We start from the raw sequence: 24,971 nt of genomic DNA, 5'->3' as shown, positions 1-24,971 counted from the left end.
CACTGTAGTATGGGAGAGGTGAGTGCTGTGCTCTTGTCACAGCCCTTTGGGTCTTGGCTTTTTGGGAGTTACAGGGCTGTGTCACTTCTCTACCTCCACATGACAGGAGCACCAGAGCAGGTAAGATGGACAGTGTGTGCATTTCTATTTGTGTACGTTTGTTCACATGCATGCCTTCCTACCTCCCCTACCTCCAGAAGTTCACATTTTCAGTGGTACTTAAGTTGTGGCAGGGAAGTATGAAATTTAGAATTACTTACGGTATTCTGACTTCCTGTCTCTTAAACACTTAGAGACTGTTCTTCAAGTCTTCAGTAGTGTAACCCAATGGCATTGTGCACGCACACACAGCAGGCAGTTGTGTGAGAAAGGCCTGGACACATCGGTGCTGTCCTGTGTCACGGTACCACCCCAGCTACTTACCACTGCGCCCCATAAACTAAACACAGTGTGACACTTTCAGCTACTCATTTATTTTTGAATGAAAGTGGGGTAACTGTATTTTTAACATGACACTTGGCTCATTAAAAACCAAACCCCACAACTAATCTTTTGCACCTTTAAAAGTGAACGTTTGGCCAAGAAAACACAATTCAAGCAATACCAATTAAAGTGTCTTCACAGGCTCAGTGGGGAAGAGCTTTCTTCACAATCATGAATGATCAAATCACTACATGAATTGCTACTTCTTTATTAGCTGAAGTAAATATTTTGTTAGAAAAATGACATCTTAAGATGCCATACAACTGGACTAATGCATATTACATAACACACTTACTTACTTAAAAGAAAATATTCTCTTGAGTGAACCAAAGCAGAACTACAAGGTGAAAGGCAAGGGGTGGGTGGAGGTGTGTGTGTGTGTGGTGAGGGGGGGGGTGTGTGTGTGTGTCTGTGTCTACATGTACATACCAGTAGTATACAGGTAAATATTAAAAAAAAGATGACAAAGCATAACAAAGGTAAAAAGAAATAGTGCTAGAGCGTTAGTGTCAGTCTGCTGGCTCTGTAACAAACTCTTTACCAAAAGGGCAACGTTGCTGTGTGACAGCGCAAGAAGGACCTTGGGGGGAGGGAGGGGGGAGAACAGCAGCCGCACACACAGCAGTTTACCACGAGTTGGCTTGAACGTGGCATTAGGCAATTACTCCTACTCTGAGTAACTTCACCAGAATGACAAAGGCGTTATTTACATTAAACTAATAAAAAAAAACCCCAAAGGTCATCTAGGAAAAAAAAACAAAAACAAAAACAAAACCAAACCCTTTAAACCGAAACACTAGGAATGTGGGACCTAAAAATAGTTGTTTGAGACCACAGAGACTGCTGCATCAAAAATCAGATGGGGGGTGGGGGGGACAACAACAAAAAAACCTCACCCTTATGAAAAAGTTAATGTACTTACTTAGTAACATAGCAGGTTATGTTTGTTTGTTTTTCAAAATGTCTCAAAGAATTGCACTCCCCTGCGCCCCTCCAGCCCCAGACAGCTGTCTGGAGTATCATGGAATGATGATCACTTGTGTACAGTAGCTCTTTCTGATGTCCAGCTCATTGGAAATAGGCTTAATTACACAGAAAGAGCTAAATAAGCCGCCTTTTTAGACTAAGTAAGTTCTAAAAGAGGAATGCTCTCCCACAGCAGAGAGCTATCGCACCAAATAATCAAACTTAGAGACAGTAAAATACGTTCTGTTCAGAAAGCCCAGAAGAAAAACTATTTTATGTGCCTATATTAAGTGGATGCCACTTTTTAGAAAACTTCTAAAAGAACAAAAATTTAATTTAAAAAATATGTTACAAAAGGCACTATCAAGCTTGCAAAAGCATTAAGTGCAGTTTTTAGGTCTGTACCAAATCATGAACCTATGGAAGGGTGTGCAGTTTGTGTACAAAACAGTCACTGCAGTGTGCAACAGCCACGGAGCCCACCAAGCTCTGGAGCCTTAAATCCAGCCTCTGCAGGGGCGAGAGCCACAGGTGGTCAGTGGCCCGGCCGCTCTGGCACCGCACCATCCTACCTGCAGCTCTGGTTTCTTTAGAGATACACGGCGCTTACAGCCCTCCCAGGAGCTTCCAAGCTTTCTCACTTTCTGTGTGGCACCACTGAACCCAAATCCATCCCTTTTTACCGGCACAGTCTTGGCATATTTTCATTTTTCTGATCAGATTTCTCTTTTAACAATAGCTAGGCTTTTCTTTTTACCTAGAGAGCTGTCAACACTAGAGAGCTCTGTTTCTGGAAGCCTTCTATCAAGTACCATTACAACCATTAAGCTCGATACGGAAAACTGTCTTGAGGTTTGAAAAGCACTCTTCAAACTCAGTGTTGTACTGTCTAAACAAGTCATTCTTACCGAAGGCTAAAGAATAAAATTGACTGCTGTAGTAAAAAAAACTCATTACCACATCAAGACTAGAGACATAGTAAAAGCTTAGATTTCAATAAAAATATTTTTAGTCCTTATTTCTCTCTTTACAGTTGGGAAAGTTGGGAAATAAGGAGCCACATCATGGGTCACTGGCTACCACTCTAATACATTACAAACGAGACCATTAAGGTATGTTGCTGGTAAATTTGCAAAGTTATTGCTGATGTGCTTTTGTGTAGTAAATATTAAATTCTGCTAATGTTAAAAGCTTATGTGGGAAAAAAAAACCAGCTAATTTTTAGATTCTTTTTTTTAATCGTCAAACTAACATTTAAAGGAATTAAAGGTAAATTCTATAGTGCCCCATTACTAAAACACTCGGTACTGTCACGGTGTTTCTAACAGCCTCAGCACAAGCAAAGACTCAAGGACTTCAGTGTAAATAGTGCACCCATACACACATATATCTAGGTGTGTGTGTCTGTTCACCTGCCTAGACCACACTGCCGGCTACAAACACTTCCTTTCTGTTTACGCCCAGGGTTTCACATTCTTACCCGGTGCTGGAAAGCTGTCGCTACCCAGGCTTTGTTGTAGGCTTCCCACTTTGAGCATTCCCCCTGCACGAGGAAGAACATGTTACTTCTTGTCGTCAATTTCCTCCCAGAAGGTTTCTGTTTACTGATGATGTGCTTCCACCAGACTATCCCCAAGCAAAAGAAATGCAGTTGAGGGCTAACAGGCTCATTACAACAATGACAGCTGGTGATAGTAAAATACCACCATTTCTAAGTAAGTGTTCATCTCACTGCTTTACTGGCAACAAGGGTTAATTTATAGCTACTGGACAACTGCACTGACTGTCACGAACTTCTTGCATATCACCAGTAATCTATCTTGTATATGGCATAAAGACATATATTCAATTTTTTTTTCAACATACACTTGTCCTCAATTGAGGAAAAATAAATAGCCAAGTACAAACCTTATGTCACTTCAGTAACATTATAGTTTTTTTCCTCCACTCTAACCATGAAAATAGAATCAAAGTCCCAGGAAGACAAATCATATTTTAGTGGGCAGGAGGCTCTGAAAAATAACGCAGTTTTAACAGAGCCTGGTTGACACAAGCTGGACTGTAGCGCCCAGGACTCCCGGGGTCTGAAGAGAGCGAGGCGGCACTGCCGTACTTCCCTGGACTTCCTGGTACGGGGCTATTTCTTCCTGAATTAGAATACACTGAAGCATTTGGAAGACCAGCAGCGGTGGTTTGGGACTTGAATCTTGCCTTCAGTGCTGGACTTGGCCAACTGAAAGAAACAAAAAGTCATTTTGCATTTTGTAAGAAAATTGCAATAAAGCAAGCAGTACTTTTACCCAGTATCACTTGTGGATCTTAGAAATAATACACCAGCAGAGACAAATCATGGCTTGTAAGAGATAGGTCTGAGAAGAAATGGCAACAGCACAATGTATGTAGATACGGTGCCTCATCAGTAAGATGTCATCTGTTCCAAAACGACCACTAAGAAGAGAAACGGGTGCGCGTGGAGCACCTGGGCAATTTTAGTCCAGTGTCCCCATTAGAAAAGAGCATCAAGAGCAAAGCTGACTCGACCTTGCTTACTGCCACAGCTATTGCTGTGGCTGAGCATGATTTTCCCCCTTCTTTTTTTTTAAATAATCTTCGTGTTTGGATACCACAGAAGTAGTATCATTTTTCTAGATAGTAAGTGTCAGATTTTTTTCTTAAATCAATGAGAACTAGGATCTAAAATGTCTTTGAAAGCAGAGCAAAATACCTCCTTTGTTAAATTAAAAAAACCTTTTCTGTAAAAACTTTTCCTTTTTCTCTGAATTTTATCTTAAGCAAGGCAGAACAACCAAAGGTTGATTCTAGCATCTGTGGATCGTTCCTGTTCCTGTGAGGCAATGTCTTAAGATGAGCCACCACAGAAAACATACTATAAGCTAAAGATATTTTATAAGGTTTTTAAAAATAAATAAAAAGCAACCCACCACTCTCCCCCAACTACAAAAGATATACATGCACTCAGCTTATTTAAAACTCTTTGAAAATAATTTTCTTCTGACAGACCTACTGGTATCTGTATCGTTAGGTCTGATTTTTGCACTGAAAACCCTACGTGCCTACACACAGAGTGATCTAGTGGGTCACTGCTTTGCTTCTGGCAAAGGCAGCCCTGCAGAATTAAGGAGGTTGACAGAGCAAGACTTGGCATTGTCAAATAATTATAGTAATCCTTTTCATTTGTGTGATAGAACAGTGATTACACCTAAAAATCTGGTGTTAAACTTTAGTACTTTAGAAAAACACCTTGAACTTTTCAGACATTGGAATAAGAATTTTTAAAAGCCTGACAATTAGCCTATTTCTTTCAAAAAATTAATCACAAAAATCAGAGGTCAAGAGAATTTAACTTGGAAAAGTGAAATGGCACAAGGACACCGTATCAACCACATATAGAAAATATTCCCCATTTTAAATCACAGAAAAATCTTAGTAAGCTTCATTTTTTTCCTAAAACTACCCAGTGGTCCTATTTCAGTGCACTATTTGAAATACAGACAAAAGAAAGCTGCTTTCTTTCCCAGTGCTTAGCACTGGGCAGCATCTCTCTTTCCACTTACCAGCTGCACTTCTTTCAGCCCTCACATGTTGTTTCAACTCCACAACTTTCCTCCTGCTCCAATCTCTGCTAATTTAACACAGTACAGGTCATTTGACGGCTTTCTGCTCCTGCCCTCTTTCCAAACTGTTGTACGGCACTGGGTCATCTGTTTCTTTCCTGATAACTTTACGATGACTAGATACAAACTGTAGGCTGCCTACGCAAGGGACTCTGAGTGTTCTGACCATCTCTGTCACAATGGAAATACATCTTCGTGTTAATACCATTACCAGCAGAAGCTGTTTGTATGAAAACGATCACTTTGGGTCCCCAAAAGCAACAGCATTCAAAATAAAACATGTAAACGGCATAACACGTACTCGGGCATCCCAACAAATGCAGTCTGCTTCCATTATTTGGGTAGCAAAACATGACACTCTCTAAAAACTTAACACGCATCATTGTTCACACTAACAATTCCTTTGGACTGGGGTAATAGCAGGTAAAAATAAAAACAGTAATAGAAAGATGCCAGAAGATATTAAATTCACTTTAACAGCGCTCTGCACAACCCAAGTACCTGAAAGCAATACAACGTTCTTGCACTGCATCCACAACAGGGGTGAGTTACCAGCTGACGTCACACCTACCATGAAGGCCAATGCAGGATCCAAGCACTAAGTGAGAAATCGGCAAACGGAGACATTTGCCAAGTGGGAAACACTTACGTTTGAGGCCTTCATTTTACGCTGAAGTTACTGGAACTGCAGCGTAATGGACAGAATTTGCCTGTAGCACCAGTAAACTTCCCTTATTAGCAGTCACCAGCCAAAAAAGGTTGGTGATTCAGTTCAGAAACACACAAATAGTTAATATAGTTGAATATTTAAAACAAGATTTTTGTGAGCAACAAGGCCTGAAACTCTAGCTATTCAAGCCGTTCTGCAGTTGCCCCGCTAAAAAAATTGATTTCAACTCATTTGACTGAATTTGCAGAAATACCTTTGCCTGTCAGATGAAGAGTAGGACTGCACCGCATGTTTCCATTTGTAAACAATGGGGTATTTCTGTGGATCAATCTCTACTGCTTCTATAGCTGCCAAGACATCACTATCCAGTTTTGAGGGCTGCTCCCTAGAATATAAGCAGGGCTACATGAAAAAGAGAACCATGTATTTGTTCAAGCAATAAAACATCCCAGTTCCAAAACATTTATTTTTTATGTAAGCAAACAAATTGCCCATGCTCCTCTATAAACAGAGTTTCTCTATGAACTTTTTCCAGCAGGCCCACACGTAAATGAACGTCCATTAGTACACAGCAGTCTCATAAAATACAAGTTTTGCAAATTTAATCTGAGGACATCCCAAGAGTGCAGTAAACACTCTGGTACTCTAAGTCAGGCACGTCATTAAGTCACAAGTCTGACAGATGAATGGTAAACAGCCAAGTTAGCTGAAACGGATTTGAAACAAAGGTTTCTTTTTTCTTCCTTCTGTTTTAGACACAGTATTCAGGTAATCAGCTGCCAGAGAACTCCATGGCTCCTGCGCAAGCACTGATGTACTCTACAGTGACCATTCAAGGCTGACTGCAACTAGGGTTGCTTCGTATCACGGAGTCTCAACCTTGCTGTCGGTGACATTATAAAAAGCACCTTGTTTTGCATACATAAATGAAAGGGCAAATAAGTGTTAAAAAAGATTCTTACCCAAGCAGGAATAACTTCTTAGAATTGTCATTTGTGGTTGAAGTCTTCAGAAGAAATTTCTGGGAAGAAAGTTCCTGACGTTGTGCCTTATTAACCTGAATTCCAGATTCCATGGATGGTCTCTCCTTTTCGGATGGTATTTTGTGTTCTGTCCTTAACTCGGTCTCTCCAGGTTTACCTGTAACACTGGGCTCAGAAGAACTTGCCAGTGAAACCGTGTAGCACGTCTTATCCAGACGGTCCTTGGATATTCTCAACTGACTTGTTCCTTCAGCCAGAATTCTCTCATTCTCAGTTTTTTCAGTGATTTTATTTGATTCTCCTGCAACCTGTTGTTCTTGGAATGACAGGTTTCCAAATTCTGACATTAAATTGGAAATGGGCGATACAAGGCATTCTTCTCCATCACGCAAGTGCTTTCTGTCGCTAATTATCCTTTCACTGGACACAGGATTACAAAATCCATTTTTGCTGGAGGAAGCTGCCTTTTCGTAGTGCCTGGGGTGACCTGATGTTTCCATAATGTTTACTGTACGCTCCATTGACAAGATATCGCACTCGGCGTCTCCAATAGCACCGATGCTAGGTTCTTTGGACACAATAGGCTGGCTGATATTCCGTGCTGCATTTTGTCTGTTTTTAATTTCTTCTAAACTCATGTCATCATCATCCTCATCCAAAAATGCTCCAACAGAAATAGAATTGCAGCCCTTTTTACTCTTGCCTGTAAACAATTTTAATAAGAGCAACAGATAAAAGACTTTGAACAGAACACCAATCAAATAAACTAGAAACAAATACACAATCTTTGTGCCTTCTCTGATTTTATTTATGCCACAGCACAAACTGACCTAACTAAAGCTACGAATGCAAAATGACATTACAGCTGTATTTTTTTTTGCAAATAACCTTTTATACCCTAGTCATTTGAGAACTGTATTTCCTACACGCCTCACTTCAATCATTAACCAGCAACAAAGGATAAAGGCAGGATAAAGCAGAACAGGGTAGGAAAGTGTTACTAATACAGAACAGCTTAAGTTTTCCCTTCTTCCAAAGCACAAAGGTTTATGACTAGTCCAAGGGCTATCCCTCAGGGTCTTCTCAGCCCAGGTTTATCCCAGTAGCAGAGCCCCTTCACATCTACGATCACACAGGAGAGGAGGAGGAAGGAGCACAAGGATTCGGAATTAATGTGTGCCTTCCATAAATGCAGTGCAAGCAGTGGTCTAAGAAGGTATAAAAGCTTTCCTGGGTTTTCTTCAGTGTGTCTTTCACCCTCAACTGTAAAGAATTATTAATTTATTTTAAGAAGTTACTTATTCTGTATCTATGGATTACAAAATTCTGTACTCTGAGACGAATTCCTAAATGCTCCGAGTAAAAACAGACTGAACAGGAATTTCATTTGGGGGCTACAATCAAATAAAGTACTTCATATGAAAGATAAAGAACATCGGATGAGGTCTGTGCTAATTCTCCTACATTCACTATGCTGTTAGCTACTTTTTCAATACTGTTTAGGTAACAGATTAATAATAGCAACCACAACAGGTGAATACTGCTTCCCCTGGGCACCAAGCTTTTTCCCTCCCTCTTCTCCCTAGGTACGATCTGTTGTTTGTAGTATTTGCCCTTTTCTCACCAGAAAGATGTGGAGTTTTATATCTATTGCAGGTTTCATTTTCCCCTGTTTCTTGCTGAGCCTTTTCGCTCATTTCCCGATGACTCAGGTACTCTTCTAATTTTCGCAACCCCTCCTGGGAAGACAGATCAACAAAACAGCCCAGAAATTCCCAGTATTCAACCCACGGGAACCCCAGTTCATGAGCTAACTCCCTGCAATAAATAAAATAAAACGAATCATTTGTGAAGACATAAATATTAATTTGACAACAACTTTTCTGAACACATTTTATCAGCTATTAATAGGAGTATAAACATGCAACTAGGCAACACCACTTCACAACAATCAACAGTCTGCAAAAGCGATATACACATCCTTAGCAAACATAGTATCACCTCATTTTTTTCTACAATATTTTTCAAATTTAATCTACTATTCTTACATTTAGCACCATAAATATTGGTATTTTCAAGCTGACTGTATCTAGACATCAGCTAGAGATGAATCCCCACTGATGCAGGCATCATTTGAATGACACTCCATTCAATAGCTTTTTGTATTTGGAAATGGGAGAAGACAGGAGGAAGCGAGGGGCTATTTTAAACAAAGAAACCTAATCTGCTTTTAACAAAGTATGTTTTTCCCATATATTGCTGATACAAGGTATTTTAACAGCAAGGACACATACCACAACACACAGCTTTTATGAAGCAGAACATTTGTATTGGGATCCTTTCACTCTGCTCTTTTTAACAATCCCTCAATTTTACAGAAAAAGCAAGCTATGCATAATTTTAGACCTTCTAACAAATTGGGCAAGTAAAACATCTGAGAAAAGTGATCTCTACATACTACCAGTAACAGTTAAAACATCTTTTTTTCCAAAGCTAAGAAAGCTAGGTGTCACATTTTTAGCTATTTTGTTTACACAAAAATACAGCAAAAATCCAACTACTATATACTTAATAACATATTTCTGCCAGTAACTTTTGCCCTAAGATATTGTTCAGTAAATAATAACGATACTCTCAGCACAAGTCTCTCGCTTTAATTGCTCTATTGCTATTTTTTTATACAGATACTCTTTTAGATACCTTCCAACTCTTTCAACACCTCTCTCCAGATCAGATTTCCTGACATTGTGAAAGAAGCCGGCTCTCTCTCGAGGTGGGGTCTTCCAAAGCCTGCGAAATTCTTCGGCCTTTAAAAAACAGAGAACATTTTAAAACTGTGCCCCTCACAATCTGAAGCTAACTCAGCGCTGGCTAAATGTCCACCAGCAGGTCTAGAGACGTATAGCTGTTTGCTGTCTCCATGTAAACAACTCCAGTTCTGCCACAAGTGTTGCTCAACTCCAGCTATGAAGAATCTCATTCTGGATCTAAAGTTACTCCTCCCAGCATTACTGGTTACTTTGATCTCGTTCCTGTTTATTAAAAGAGTAAGGACCCTGATGTACAGCCCCGTTAAACTAAACTGTATAGATACTAAGTCTGCCTGGTTTTAATTTGTGTCTTATAATTTTCCCACCTCATTATTTAATGATAAAGGCTCTTCTTGGTCACTGGTTTCTAGGATGCAAAGGTGGTATTTTTATATGTATATATTTAATTCCACAGACTTGCTACAATTATTAGATATTCTTGCCATATACTTTGAAGTTTGAATTTGAACTGCTAAAGGGAATAAACTAATGGATTTTTGTAAAATCCCAAACTTTATGCCTTTATATGACATAAATCAGCAACGACGACTAAGAATTGCATTAATACATTTAAAGTATCTGTCAGCAACCAAAATAATGGTTTACATCCCAGGTAAAATTTTTCAAAGTATAAAATATATTTGCATTTCTGTCACACGAACAGACAATTGCATAATTAGAAGAAAAAGCATTAAGCATTTTGGTAAAACTCAGTCCTGAAAGAATTCAAGCATGAGATGACAGAAAGTTCTCAATTGTATTTATTCACCATTTCTAAAGCTGTCATACTTCCAACATGTTCATATTAAACAAACGAGCCAAAGAAGTGCCTATAAATCGATAATATATTTAACTGGTATCTAAGTGTTCCTCTTGAAAACTAAAGGCTTCACTTCACAATCAATACTTTTCCAAAACTAATCCAACACCTACTACTTGGTGGTCAGTTTTTCTATTTAGACAACTTATTTAACTTTAACTTATTAAAGTTAATTCAACAACCAGAGGTGATAAACTGCTTCAATTTCTAGAAAGGAGACAGATATAGGAAAGATTTTTTTTTTAAATCGATTCACAGCGACATGGAAAGGCTTTGTTTCAGATTAGAAAGTCAGAGCAACTATCTGTAAGACAATGAAAGGTTTGTCAAGGAGTGCTCTTTGAACAGATTCGAATAGGAAAAAGAAAAGAACAACTTTCTTTTGACTGAACTTCCACTCTTCTCGTTTACACCACATGTACCTGTTTTCAGCAACAAAAAAAAATATTTGCAAGTTTCTGTGCTTCTCCTTCTCTACGGAGGAAGATCCAGCTCTTCAAGAAAGAGAGACACAACCTGTAACAGGAGGAAGCTACACCACACAATGAACCGTGGGTGGATCTTCTAATGGTTTGTTATTAATAAAAAGGAAAAAACCCACACATTAGAGTCACATGAAGTTCTCTCCTTACCTTTGAGGGGCTCATGGGGCCTGCAAAAGCTCTTATCGACAGCACTGGATCCTTGGGGCTGCCAGCGTACTTAGATAAAGTTCTTTGGGGGCTACCGTCTGTCTGATCGGGTGACCATGGCGCACCAATTACAGGAGCTGAGGAATTGTCTTCCGCTCTCAAGAGTGGTACATAGTATCGACCTAAAATAAATAATACAAAGCTTCCTTAAGAAATTTATGTTACATTAGCCTGCTGCTTCTTCCTAGAATATCAATACACCCCTATACTTAACCATCTGACTTTATTTCATTAGTAAAATCACTTGTAATTCAAACTGTTTCAGTATTTACTGCCTGTTTACAGACTGTATTTTAATACAGGCTCCCTTCTCTTTCAAATACAAAAATACCTGCATTGATACACCTATCCCTTCCCTAAGCATCTTCAACACATTTCAAAACCTCCTTTTGCAAATACCTAAACCCACGTGACAAAACACTGAAAAGTTCTACGTCAAAGAAATTACACGACTCCCCAGTGTGACAAATAAATCTCTTGCTCTCTAAAGATCTTTTGTTTGCTTTTAGATTAAACTTTCTGTTTCAGGCTTCCTGAATAAAATAAGGGCCATGCCTATGTTCCAGAGCTATGAGGATAACCTTGTGATCCATACAGTAAGAGTTCTAACCATGTAATTTAAGAGACAAAAAGTTTTTTGTTCCTTGTCAGTTTTAGAGATTCTCTCTGGCTTTCACAGCACTGTACAGTAGCATCATTTGCGAACAGGAACGCTACAGAAAGTAAACAGAATAGAAGACAGCAAAGAGCCAAAATGCATGCCTGACAGAGTATGAAACTCTGAATACAGACCTTTCAAGTACTCTCTTAGTTTTTCTTTCAATTCTGCAGATTTATTCTTGCTTCTTTCACAAACTACCTGTTAATATAATTTTAGTTGTTTGTTAGTAGAGCATTAGACACCAATCTAAAATCAACTGCAATGCATCATCTTTCTGAACAGTCACATTATTGGCCTCTACTAATCCTAGTACTTCTAATTCATAGTAGAACAAACCACTAAAATACATCCACATCCATAAAACAGATACTGTAAAGAAAAGACAGTGAATTATAAAATCTAGAACCTTTCCCCAGATACAACGAACAAAATATTTTTAACGTTATCAAAGGCTCAGACTCTAATCATGACACTAGTATCTTACTACAAGCCTTCTATCTACAGTAGTTAGTAAATGTTTGAACTCAAAAAATATTGATTAGCCATAGCATTTTTGGTTTTGTTGTGGACATGGAGAGACTTACTTCTGCTGGAGTTTGATCATATTTGTTTCTTGGATTTTTTACAATAGCTGGGTGTGAGGTAAGCACATTAACAACGTCCAAATTCCCAAATTTGCAGGCAAAATGCAATGGAGTATCAAATCCCTGCAGTGGGAAAAGGGAAAATTCACACGCATTTGGAAACATCATAAAGTCAATCCCATGTATTTTATTTTGAGACTGGAAAAAGTAAATAAATGTAGTGACTAATTATCAGGCCTCTTAATAGATCTTCCACCATACTGTAGAATAATGAGTATTAAGACCCACAAAACTCACGAACAGCTCATTTAGCTAAAAGTGTCCCCATCTATTCTCTTTCCTTACACATCCTTAACACCTTCCAATTGTCACCATAATAAAAAGAAACGGGTAAACATTCAAATCTTACCACTTTATCTGGTGTGTTAAGGTAAAGGTCAACAATGTACTGGATGCGATTCTTCAACATTGTATCATTATCATCTGGATACATAAGCCGCATATATTCAGGATTTTCCAAAGTGTCCAGTAATAACTGGCAGATACCAGGTTGATTCTCTTTGGCAGCAACATGCATGGCATTGTACCTACACCCTTCCTGGAGAAAAAAAAAAAGAAATAAAATAAAAATAATTTTTAAAAAGGACAAACATTAGAATGAACTGAAATCTAAACAGCTTTCTCATGCCCATATGCTTAACCGATTTAATCGTCAAAATACAAAGGTTCCCACACTGAATCTTATATTTAGATTTATGTTTCTCAGTATTTTTATTAGGAAAAGATGTTTACAAAACAGTACATAAACATTCAGAACTGCAGTAAATTACATGGTATTGTAAAGACATGCATCTTTATACCTACATTATTCTTACAATTAACGACATTATTCTTACACTCAGCTATAGTCTTTTTTTAAATCTATGGCAAAAATGTAGCAAAGATGGTACATTAAGATATCACATAAAAAAAGGAGATAGGAAGTTCAGTGTATAAAGACAGCAGGAAAATGGATGTGTATATATATAAAATTCAGTTTGCTGTAATATACTATATACAAATATTCAACAACTTCACAAAGCTGGTCTGATAGAAGTCATTTGTTAAAGTAAGATTGTCAGCGTCTGACAAACAGTACCTTACACATGGATCTCAGATGCAGAGCATGTTCTGAAATTTCATGGTGGTGCCTAGGGAAGCAGTGTTGTAGGAACACCAAGTTACAGCCTAGGCACTACCCTGTTCCTTAAAATCCTTCTACTTAAAAAAGACTGCAATTCTTTGGAGGAGATCAATAGCATATGAAGACAAGGTTATTCTTTCACTACTGGATAAAACTATTCTTCCCCTAAAGAACTGCACACTCAGTTCTTTGCTCCAGCTCTTCTGGAGCAAAGCAAACTCTCAGTTATGATGGGTTACTTCCGCAAGACCGACAAGTGCCGTGTTTCTCTTACAGTTCAGATAGTATGAATAAACACTGAGCAACTTTGCACAGGTAGAAACAAGACATCTTGAAGGAAGAGTAAGAAACAACATTCCTTCCAGTTCTGCTTATTAGGCCTCAAAGCTAAATTCCTAAACCAGAACTTGGATTTTTCCTATTTTATTCTTTTTACCTGTACAACTGTTGGATTGTCTCCCGACCCAATCAGATAGCGAGGATTACTCCAAATAAGTTCTGAAAATGTTGCTGTATCTCCTTTCTCGACAGCTTTCCGCAGTTTAGCAGTAAGATCTTGAGTACGTGGACTTTTATAACTGTTGGCTCTCTCCTTATTGGCAGTTTCCATCTCAGGGGAGCATAAGCCATCTATCAAAACACAAGTAACATGTTTCTAGATGTACTGCTTTCAATATTTTCAAACCCAGACCATGAAAATAAGCTTTTGATCTAAAACACGTATTAACTTTGCATCTTTAATGTACAGGAGTAAAAAAACTGAGGTATATGACAAGAGATTTAAAAATACTAGTAATTGGTAACAGGGAGAGAGGAGAATATGACTTAATCATCTTACAAAACTGTTTCAGACTTCAACAGGGACTGGTAAATTCTATAATTACCAATCTGCTTCCATGCAAACTTAAAAGAAAAATTTAACAAGAAATAAGAATTTTCTGAAGATTAAAATTGTTTTTGCAGTCACGTGACTACTGAGTCCCTTTAATCTAGGAACTGGGAACATTGTGAAATTGAAACGCAATCAGTGTTTACCATTTTATTTCTGAACTTACAAACTTACTTAACAATTAGGTACAGTTTTAATATACTGCGCAATTTTATCAGCATCTTATTAAACCTGAAAATGCCGAAGTCCATGAGTAAAATCAAATCCTACTAACTATAACCATAGACTACTATGCAACATACCTACGTAGGCCACTACCAGCATTTCAGCTTTAGAGGAATAGCAACATTTTTTAGTGTAAAATTAATGCAAACCAGAACAACAATTGCTTTTAAAAGTACCTAGTTTACTTTATCATAACCATAGAATGAAGGTCAAATCTTATGATTTAAAACACAAAAAGCAGTCTTTCCATAGATTCCTGGGGCTCTAATTCACTTCTGTTCTATTTCTTTACAAAATAAATGGCAGGATTCCAACTTACTCTACTTTTTTTTTTTTTTAATTTCTGTACATAAACTTTGGTGCTCCTTTCTTGGAAAAGCACCAATTAACTCTAAGAATGCCTCCTCCAGTGACAACGCCATTTCATACAGAAGTAAAAACAGATTTGAATTACAATAAAATATGCTTTTAATTGCCTGTTCCTAATTTATTTCACAGAAAAAAAAACCATACAATTAAACACTGGTTGTCCTATCTATTTATACAGTCATTTCATTTGATGAGTAAGCTCTGGAGCTGTTTACAGCTTATCTTAAACACCACTACTCTAAAGGGACTTCAACTCATTAAGATGATTTACCCTTTGAAATTTTTTGTTATCAGTATATTGGTTATGAAGCTGGTTTGCTTCAGAACCAATATAGCAATAATGAAGCTCTCATTAAAAAATTAACAGACTGCACATTGCATCTACTGTATACAGATGAATGCCCTCACCGACCTCTGTTAAATGGTCCCATTTTCACTGGAGACAAACATAAAGAGGACTTGCTTGGAGATGGGAAATAATCACAGATTCCTTTAGCAAATTTCTCAGCATCCTCTCTGTTTGAAAAAGCTTTAAAACGGGAACCCTTAATCATCTTAACAGCTTGGAGAGCTTCCTTTTTATCTTCATAAACGTGTATTCTCTCTGAAACAAAGTACAATCAAAGTTAAGTTATTTCAACAATCTCGGATTTGTTCCTAGCAACAGATTACAAAACTCTCAGACTATCCTTCCAGCTTTGGTCTCAAACTGTTTCTCTACCAAACATGGTATAAGAAGCAGAAGTCCTTTTTTCTCTCTTGGAAACTGAGCAGAAGAATTTTACACCCTCCAGCTAACATCAGGTGATATCTGCACAGTGTCTGGCCATTCACATCAATCAATATTTGAATATCTTTTTTAATAGATGGCCCAGCTTCAACAAGCCAGTATGTCACATTCAGATTGAAAAGCAAACTTAGAGCTTATTCACCCTGCATTACTTTCCATGATCTCTTGTTCAGAAAGACCAACTACGTAAACGATCCACTGCCACAACTTTAAGACCTCCACCTAGAACCTTAGATATTAATCAAATCCTTCTCCATCCTCTCCTTTTACATTAACGTTAATTTATTCTAATTAAGGTATGTGAATATCCTTTTTATGACAAAGAATACTTCATACTGCCTCAGAGTAAGCAATCCTTTATGCACTACTGTAATCCTGCCACGAGGTAATTTAATAATTTCTTATTGCAGTATTCATCAGTAACGTGAAAATGACTGATGCTTCTAGATACCATTTGGCATCACGATTGAAAGAAAAATACGGAATCTGTTAGAAGAGATCACTTAAGCTTCAACTGATGACAATATAAATTGGTTTTTTTTAATTGTTTATTTGCAGGATTACTTTTTTTATTCTTAACAGGGATTAAAGGCACAGGATGGGTGTGAGAACAGTAACAGGAAATATTTTTTTTCATCTGAGCTACATCTAGTAGAGGATCCCTGTGTGCATCAACTAGTGTGGCAGAACAGCTGGGACGTCTTATAATTGTATTTCCATGCCTCAGAAGATCCAATAAATACTATTTACAGAAATTAAAAAATACTTCAAGCAATGCCTAAAACGCTAATACAGTGGTGCTCATATCACCTGCTGTATAGAAAAAGGTCTACTTAGACATGATTGTAAAACACTTATCATTGGAAACAAAGGAAATCAGTATTTACCATTCCTTGCCAATATGTCATCATAAACTGGACAAACACCATAGAATAGTGGAGGATCTCTGGAAGGTGTCTGGGTACTAATGTGTGAATCAACACACGCTGCTCCACAGACTGGAGCTGAACAGTTCATATGCATCACCGCATCTTCTTCTGGAGGGTTCAGACCTACACAGTACCCAAAATCTACCTCATCAGAAACACTTCCGTGACCGTTGTGATTCACTGCAGTAGTTTTCAAAGCCTTTCGTGCTTCTGTCCAGTTGCCATCAGACGAGACTCTTCCAGCAGCCTCCTCTGACAGAGTAGATCCTTCTTCCTCCAACACTCCTTGCTGCTCCAGCAACGCCTGAGCCAACTTTTTTTCAAAAATAAACCTAGTAGTTGAGGTAATGGGCCCACATTTCAGTCCTGCTCTTAAAATTTCTTCTCGAAGCTCATCAGCGGTGAGCTGCTTCAATCGGGATAATATTGCATCCATTGTTATTTCACCTACGGGAAAGGCAAAACATGGAGGAGATAAACTATAAAGAGCACCACAACTTTTTTCCTACTATTTAAATGCTGTATTAAAATAAAGCAAAAAAGTGTCTCAACAATTTATCTCATTCTGAAGAGATTACTGCAGCTGCAGAGAAGACAGAATATTTTTCAGCTCAACAACTTAAAAACACTTTTAAGCTACCAGACTTGTACCAAGAGTTCATTTCCTCTCCTCTCACAACTACTTGAAAGAGTATTTATAGCTTACATTTTATTCTCGTTTGTCCGTTTCAAATGTCATGAAGACTACTGGAGTAAAAATTCAATCCAGAATATTTATGCATGAAAATTTATGAAAGGCTAGAATACTTCATTCCTGCCAAGAAAGGCACAATCTGTTTACATAATGGAATACAAGAACATGATGAATAGTTAGCCCCAGTAAGAGATTCGTTAGGTAGCACCTACAGCTAAAGGCACAGTACTATTTCTATTATTTCCGTAAGAATTTCTAGTTAAAAAGAGCGTAAGGCATAGGCATGATGCCGCAACCAGGGGAGTCTATCTGTGGGCACGATGCAAGGCTGGAACTGTTTACACAATACGTTGTTTCCCAGCCCCTATTTTGAGAGCAAACATCCAGAAGAAGAACAGCTGCTCTTTTCAGACTTCCCTCTCTGACAAAGAGAGGGAGCTGGAAGAACTTCTCCATTTCCAGAGGAAAACCCTCCTCTCTGGTATGCTACTACAAGTCCCCCAGCTCACTTCCCTCCATGTAATACACACACAGCTTCTGTATGGTCAGCAAGAAGATACTGGAAACAACATGATGTCAATACAATTTCTTAATATGAAAAACACAACTGAAAATACAGGATTTGGGCAGCTAAAGAACATAAGAAGTTTCTAAAGTATTTAATCATATACTGTACCCATTTATCTCCACAAAGGCTATGACTTCTTCCTGCTCTACACTATTCAGAAAGGACAGCTTTAGGATAGAAATAATTAGGCTGTTACATTCCTTCGGCTTGCTTTAACTCCCTCCTTAAATTGACCTTTCCTTCCCCGCTTAGCCATTTTATGGGTTATACTGGTTTGGACAGATGTGTACGGCATTTTAATACTTTATTTTCAACTCCACGTTTAATCTTCAGTTACAAAACTTAAAGACTACTGAAACATGTATTTGCAGCTTCTCCACGTGAATTGATTTGTACTTTTTAAATCATGCTTTGGAGTAACACAACTCCTAATCTCCATTAGAGTCAAAGCAATCTCCCAGGTACGAAGCCAGTATCACCTGTAATTTTAAACTAAATCTCTTCAAAAGAGTATTTGTGGACAAACATGGCAGTACAAGAAATGTCCACAATTTATCTGTTCTCCTGCTTTATGAACAGGGTGCACAAGCAGTCCCTAACATGAGTCAAAACATCCATTCTGATGGGCAAGAACCTTCATCTGGGAAACTAATGTGAGGCTGGAATGGTGAATGGCTGCACCCTAACATAGCAGGGATGCAGCACTCTAAATATTGGACCCTAACAAGTTAATTATTCATTTCATCAGAGTGTACGAACTCAGAAGTATTTCCAAAACTACATCTTCATCATTCCAGACTCACAGGACAGTCCAACTCCCTCATTTTTCCACGTGCATTGCCAATAGCAGCATCACAAAATACAGTAACGAAACAGACATGATAATTTTTCATACATTAAAAAAAAGCCAAATGCACACAGCTATTTTCATAACTATCAGCAATAGTCAATATGGCCAAGTAAAATTTTCACTTGAATTAGAAATTACATTTCTAATAATAGGAAATACTATGTAAAAAATATGTTAATGTCAAACTTAAAGTAGGTTTTCAAATACAATTGCAACTTGACAGTTATGTGAGGTTGAGGGTTGTTTTCTTTAATGGCCATTTCCTTTGAGAGTTGTTTCTTTTTTCCGAATGTAAAATTGTAAACACCTTGTGTTTACACAAGAGAACATACCTCAGTCCTAGAATATTTCACAAATACTAACTGGAATCTCACCGAAATAATGGGGAATGAGAGTATTTCAGCTTAAAAAAAAACCAAATCCAAACTGTGGCAAAGCCACAGCTGACGCTGCTGAGTTACCTCTCCAAGGCATTCTAGTTCCCTCATGATTCCCGACCTGCCCACAGGACTGCAAAGCCAGGTATGAAAGATCTTCTCAATAATTTCTGACCCTTAATCACTTACTCTTTTTAAAATAAATTTGATGCCATTATGTTTTAACCAAGGGATAAAATGTTGCCTTGAGGTCAGTTATAAAAATATAAAAACTTGCTACTCTAAGGATTTTCTTTTTGAGATTGTGTAACTGAAAAGATGACAACTCAGAGGCGTGAAACGTTTATTGCAGAACTCAATTAAAACACTTTTTAAAGAGTCAACACAGTATAATGCCTTAAAAAATAAACTTAAAATGCGCCTATTTTTAGAGTCCAGAAGCAGCACAATCATTCTGCAGAAGGGCAGACTCTTACACGTGCATAACACATGTACGTGGACTACGCAGGTACACAGAAAAATCTTTCTTCTTGGCTTGTGGTTAAGTAAAAAATTTAGTGACAGAGTGATTTCTCTGGTATCTTATGCTTTGATAGAACCTGGTGCCTACATAAGAAAAGTATTTATTTCATGCATCCATTACAACTCAGGCACAACTAAATCAGAGAGTGACATGACAAAGCAGACCAACACCAAAGGAATCAATCTCTGGTTTAAGATCTACTGTTAGCACAAAGAGATTTCTACAATAAGCTTGCTGTGGAAACAGGAGAAACACTGTTGGAGTGTTTGACTGTTGAGTCACTCAACTGTCAAAGAGCTGATATTCAGTATCTGTTTTCCTGCTCAGAAACAGCATGTTTGTTTCTCAAAGCAATACAGTTGTTTGAAACCCCATAGTAGTTCATTTATTACAGCAGTAGAGATTAATTTATTTGATCAACAGTATGCTGAAATGTACACACACTTTCTTTTTCACACAGTGCAGCTGTTTCATAGCACATGTAACGCTCTTTCAAAGAAGAACGTAATTTATTTTAAAGAATCCCAAAGTTTACTTAAAAATAAGAGAGAGAACTTTCATAAAACGTTCAAGGCCAGGCTGGATGAGGCTCTGAGCAACCTGATCTAGTCAGGGATGTCCCTGCTCCTTGCAGGGGGGTTGGACTAGATGACCTTTGAAGGTCCCTTCCAACCCTAACCATTCTATGATTCTATGATTCTAAAATATGTTTGTGTTCTGACATTAAGCTTTCAGCTAACATGGATAAGCATTTATTAATTTTTAACTGCATCCCCTATTTTGATCCATCCAAAACAAAAGGTGCGGCTTGCAAACCTGAGAAATAGCAACTGTTTGTTTTAAGACAATCCTTTGATCATTTGCTCCATGCAGGTGCAAAAGGTGATTATTTGAAGCTTAAAATGCACTCTGTGTAATTTCAAATGATCCAGAGTACAGCCAGCACTGCTACAGCTACCTTTTCTAGTTTACCACACAAGGTCTTGCAAGTTTCCTTTAGGGCCTTTCCAGATATGAATAACTAGCATAACAACAACTGCATGTTCCAGGCTTCTTCCAAATCAACAAACATCTGGAAGAATGAGTAAGACTTGTATTTTCCATTGTCTTACTGCATCGGTATGAAACAGCAGAATCTGTTTCAAAAAAATTAAGAGAGAGAATGAATGACTGACTTTTAAGGATGGCAGCATCATTTTATTGCACTACTCATAAAACCCTTCAGTAAATGAGCAATGTAAGAAAAAATATGAGGTTTTTTTCCTCTTTTCTTTTTGAGGCAGGAATTAAATGAAAGACATATCCTGTCTTTGGCTGTATGTTGACGGCCAGGATTTGCACATGTCAGAAAAACCGTGGCTATGCAATCAGGTACTTAGCATATACTGCCTGTTGCCAAATTAGCCAACAGTTATGAACTACATGGCAGCAACAGAACTCTAAACCAAACTTGGCATAAGCTACGGGAAAGCGAGGATTAAAAGAAATGAAGGAAAGAAAAGGATGACTTATCAGAAAGGAGAGAAGAACGTGTTCAGAACTAGCAAGGGAAGGCAGGCCCGGCGCGGGAGCGGGTTCAGCGAGCGGAGAGCAGGAGCGGGGACGTGCGAACAGGGCGGAGCGGGCAGCAGCCGACCCCCTCGCCTCACGCAGCGCTGCGACGGGAACGGCGGGCTGCGCCGGGCACCGCTGCTCACGAAGGGCGCCGCGGCGGGGCCGGGCCCAACGGCGCCGGCGGGCGGGGGGGGGGCAGCCCCGAGCTCCGGCCGCAGAAGACCGCCGGGGAGGCGGATGCGGACAAGGCCACAGGCCGCAGGCCTCCCCGGGCGGTGCCCGCCAGCCGGCCGGCTCTCCCGCAGAGCCAGCGCCACCCCCCGCCGCCCTCCCGCGAGTCTCTCACCTGGGCGGCTCCCGCTGCAGCGCCGGCTCCCCGCGGAGAGCGGCGCCGGGGAGGAGAGGGGCGCCGGGGAGGAGATGGCCGCCGCCCGCGCCCCGCGGCCGCCCGGCCTCCTCTCCAGCAGCCGCAGCAGCCAGCCCACGGCGCCAATGACCGCGCAGGCGGCCAAGAGCTCCCAGCCCGGCCAGCGGCCCCAGCCGGCTCCCCAGAGGGAGCCCCAGCCCCCGGCGGCCCCGACCCACCGCTCCATGCCCCGGCCCGCGGCCCGCCCGCCGCACAGACACTCCCCGCACTCCCTTCGGGGACGGTACCTCCGCGGCCTCCCGGCTTCCGTCTCCTCCTCCTCCCTCCGCCACGCCCCGCCCCGCCAGGCCCCCTCCCCGCGCGGCGCCGGGCCTGCCCGCGCTGCTGCCTGACAAAAAAACACGGCGACCCCGCCCCGCGGCCTGGTGAGGAGGGGAGCGGCTGCTGGGGGCGCCTGCCCCCGTTAGTATCGACTGATGCTGGACAGAGAGATGCTTTAAAGAATGCAGGACTGGACAGTTGTGCAGTACCTCCCTCCCCTGCCACAGTATTTACGCAGTGCTCATCCTGAGTCCAAATTTCTACGTGCAGGGCAGAAAAACGTGCGGTGCTTCAAAGCTCAAACTGAAAATGCTGCAGCAGTCTCGGATAAGCCAGCAGAGATGGAAAACCCTGCAGGAGGCAACAAGGAAACAAGTCCGTTCACAGCTCTAAACTAGCCCTGCCATGAGGTGTACCACCACCACCCTACGGCGACAGCTACTGGGACTGTAAGCAAACCAGCCCGGTGCCGGTTTAAATGATGAGACAAGACGGCAGAGGCCTTCAAGAAGTTGTTGACAACATTGCAAGCAAGCTACACACATACCTCTGCTTATTGTTGCAATTCGCTAATTTAGACTCAAGATGACATTTCTGCATTGTTCTCTTTTATACACTCAAAACTTCAAAGATTGGCAAATTCAGGCCAAGGGAGATACACTCATTGTGTTTCTTTCCTGATGTGTTCAGCAAACTAAGAAAAAGTAAATGTAACAAATATAAGCACAATCAATTTTAGATGTGTTAAAAAGCAGTGAAAAATCAATAATAGTAACATAGTTTTCAAAATAAGGTGGGTTTTTTTTCCTGTAAAGATACAGCATGTTCAGAATTCTAAACATAAAAATTACTGTCCAAAACCAGAGACCCTATCAGTTTATCTTTAAAAGTAAAAACAACATGGAGCCCTTTACCAAAAATAGTTTATTGCACAAAACTTTCAAAGGAATTCCTATGCACATTATTTTTATAATCAACATGCTTGGTATGATCATAAACATTAATTGTACATAGTGTAACTCCTCCGTCCCCTGGGTTATCCACTCAAGAACATGAAACGATGAACTATCTTTACAAATACAGCCTACGCAGACATTATTAAATGTCATGTATAAAACATACCAATATTTCCTTTACAGTATCCAGAGCATCTTTCCCTCCCTTAGAAATCTGTGCATCTGTATTGGAAATTAGGCTGGCCTACTGCCCAAGACTGAAGTGTTACACATTAGTAGGAGACAAGACGATCAGATGACAGCTGATGAGCATTAGTAATTACTTTGGACTGTAATTGCTTCCACATGAAAATATTTAAAAGGCTCTGGCCACAGCAAGTTAACATGCAACTATTCACACTTCCCTGTCAAAGTTAATAAAACATACATCGCAAGCTTTTGCATCACCAGTAGTGAATTTGTCATCTTTAAATTAAATTTATATTGATAGTACTATCTGTCCCCTGTGCACCTTTAATGTTGTCATAGCTTAACAGTAAAACACCCATGCCACTGCAGTTCACTCTCCTAAGGAGGAGTAAGTAATCCATGAAAATACGAGCACTAGAAATTTCATTTTGGGTATTACTCTACTCTTCACATGTGTGAAATTCTCACAGATTTCAGCTAGGATATTGCCTGAATAAACAGTATGGGATCAGATCCTCCTCCCATTGCATGAGTAGATAAGGGGCTCAGCTGATCCCAATACAGTGCACAAATATTTCCAAGAAATCTGGAAGACAATAGAGTGGAACATTATGCGATGTTCAGCAACACCAGAGACTCAGTAGCTAACATGTTTTTTTTCCATTGTACGTTTTGCTAGTTTTTTTGTTGGGTATTTTTTTTGTTGTTGTTTGGTTTTTAGATGCACAATTATTCAAGAGTCCTCAAAACCCCAACAGCATCTGAAAAAGTAATGCTGCAGCATTTACCGACTTTCACCACTTGGGAAACATTCTTGCGTTACAGTGACATTTCTCCTTCATCAACAAGACTTGGTTTAGTAGATAGCAACCACTGAGGAAATAGACATGGAAAATGCATTCTATTGCAGTGCTTGATAAAGGAAAACAAACAAAAAACAAAAAAAAAATCTTTAAGATTTTTCAGATTTTCCTCTGATATATCTGGCAGTGCTGTGACAGGCAGAGGAGGCAGTTTTCATCCCTACAACTAGCTTGTTTTATTGCCTAGACAGCAGAGACCTGAAGCTTTGTAGAGCGAGCATGCTTAGCCTCAGGGTGAGGCTTTTTAATAAAACAGCCACTATTTCTCTGGATAATTAAGAAACATAGCTGGTGAGCTCCAAAGAAAAGGCCTTGCCTTTGTCACATGCTGCATGCTCCTTCCAGAAGGCTTCCAGTGACTTCTATGACCTAACTGACTTAGTACCGCACCAGATTTAGACACTCAAGTCTCACTGTCTGTCCTTCATTTAAGTAAATGGCAGAGTACTTCATTTTATCTTCAGCAGGTGTTTCTTCTATAAACAGAAAATAGCTAGTGTCCAGGTGCTTTCAGAGACAGACAGGTGGGTCAATGTGGAAATCTCCTCTGAGCACTTCACAACAGCTCCCTCATCTTTAAAAGGAAAAACATGCATCTGAGACTACCTGACTGCATAAGCTCAGATGTCTTTAAAAGGAGCTAGAGAGAAAATGCAGCACTGCACTGAAAACAGAATGCTATATGATTCCTGGTACAAAAAGAAGATGAGAGCAGACATTCGAAGAACTGTTAAGGTTTCTAACAATTCTGGCTTCTTTGATACCAGATAAAACCTTTATCCATACAACTGCTGCTGAATTTAAGAGATTAAAACATAATGTATTCCTAACTGTAGGCAATGTATTTACTAAAATGAACAGCAACATTAACACTGAACAAGTGTTATTTAAAATTCTGAACGTTTGATAACTTTTTTTGTACTGAATATATTAGTCAGCATGTAGTTTTAATTTTACTCTTTAACAATACTGCGTATTTTTTTTTCTTCTTTGAGCTTAATATACAGGCAACTTCAAGAA

At 39.4% G+C, this 24,971-nt stretch overlaps 1 protein-coding gene across 3 annotated transcripts; it reads right to left on the bottom strand.

The window, feature by feature from the left end:
* Positions 1 to 675: 675 nt before the first annotated feature.
* Positions 676 to 21,860, bottom strand: ANKLE2 (ankyrin repeat and LEM domain containing 2). Of its 3 annotated transcripts, XM_086761198.1 has the most exons (14): positions 21,602 to 21,860; positions 16,648 to 17,136; positions 15,383 to 15,574; positions 13,924 to 14,117; positions 12,714 to 12,902; positions 12,305 to 12,427; positions 11,852 to 11,918; positions 11,000 to 11,181; positions 9,438 to 9,544; positions 8,362 to 8,555; positions 6,717 to 7,440; positions 6,008 to 6,139; positions 5,025 to 5,092; positions 3,517 to 3,682 (listed from the first exon to the last, which is right to left on the bottom strand). In XM_086761198.1, exons 1-14 carry the CDS (start codon positions 21,846 to 21,848, stop codon positions 3,663 to 3,665), a joined length of 2,928 nt encoding a protein of 975 aa, XP_086617324.1. In that variant the 5' UTR covers positions 21,849 to 21,860; the 3' UTR covers positions 3,517 to 3,662. The 3 variants fall into 3 exon arrangements, with proteins under 3 accessions (XP_086617323.1, XP_086617324.1, XP_086617325.1); XM_086761197.1 differs by lacking the exon at positions 5,025 to 5,092 and having other exon boundaries at positions 676 to 3,682; XM_086761199.1 differs by lacking the exons at positions 3,517 to 3,682; positions 5,025 to 5,092 and adding an exon at positions 5,099 to 5,255.
* Between the last annotated feature and the right edge of the window lie 3,111 nt (positions 21,861 to 24,971).

This window comes from Chlamydotis macqueenii, chromosome 17 (genome assembly GCF_036417535.1).
Source record: "Chlamydotis macqueenii isolate bChlMac1 chromosome 17, bChlMac1.mat, whole genome shotgun sequence".
NCBI classification, from domain to species: Eukaryota; Metazoa; Chordata; class Aves; order Otidiformes; family Otididae; genus Chlamydotis; species Chlamydotis macqueenii.
Note: the sequence above shows the minus strand (reverse complement) of the source record. Positions and strands in the feature narration are given on the sequence as shown.

Excerpts from the sequence above, each read along its gene's own strand:
- ANKLE2 (XM_086761197.1), bottom strand. The coding sequence starts at position 21,848 with ATGGAGCGGTGGGTCGGGGCCGCCGGGGGCTGGGGCTCCCTCTGGGGA. Across the intron at positions 17,137-21,601 it reads CTGCAGCGGGAGCCGCCCAG|GTGAAATAACAATGGATGCA; the intron begins GTGAGAGACTCG and ends CCTTTCCCGTAG. Across the intron at positions 11,919-12,304 it reads ATGATCAAACTCCAGCAGAA|GTAGTTTGTGAAAGAAGCAA; the intron begins GTAAGTCTCTCC and ends TTATATTAACAG.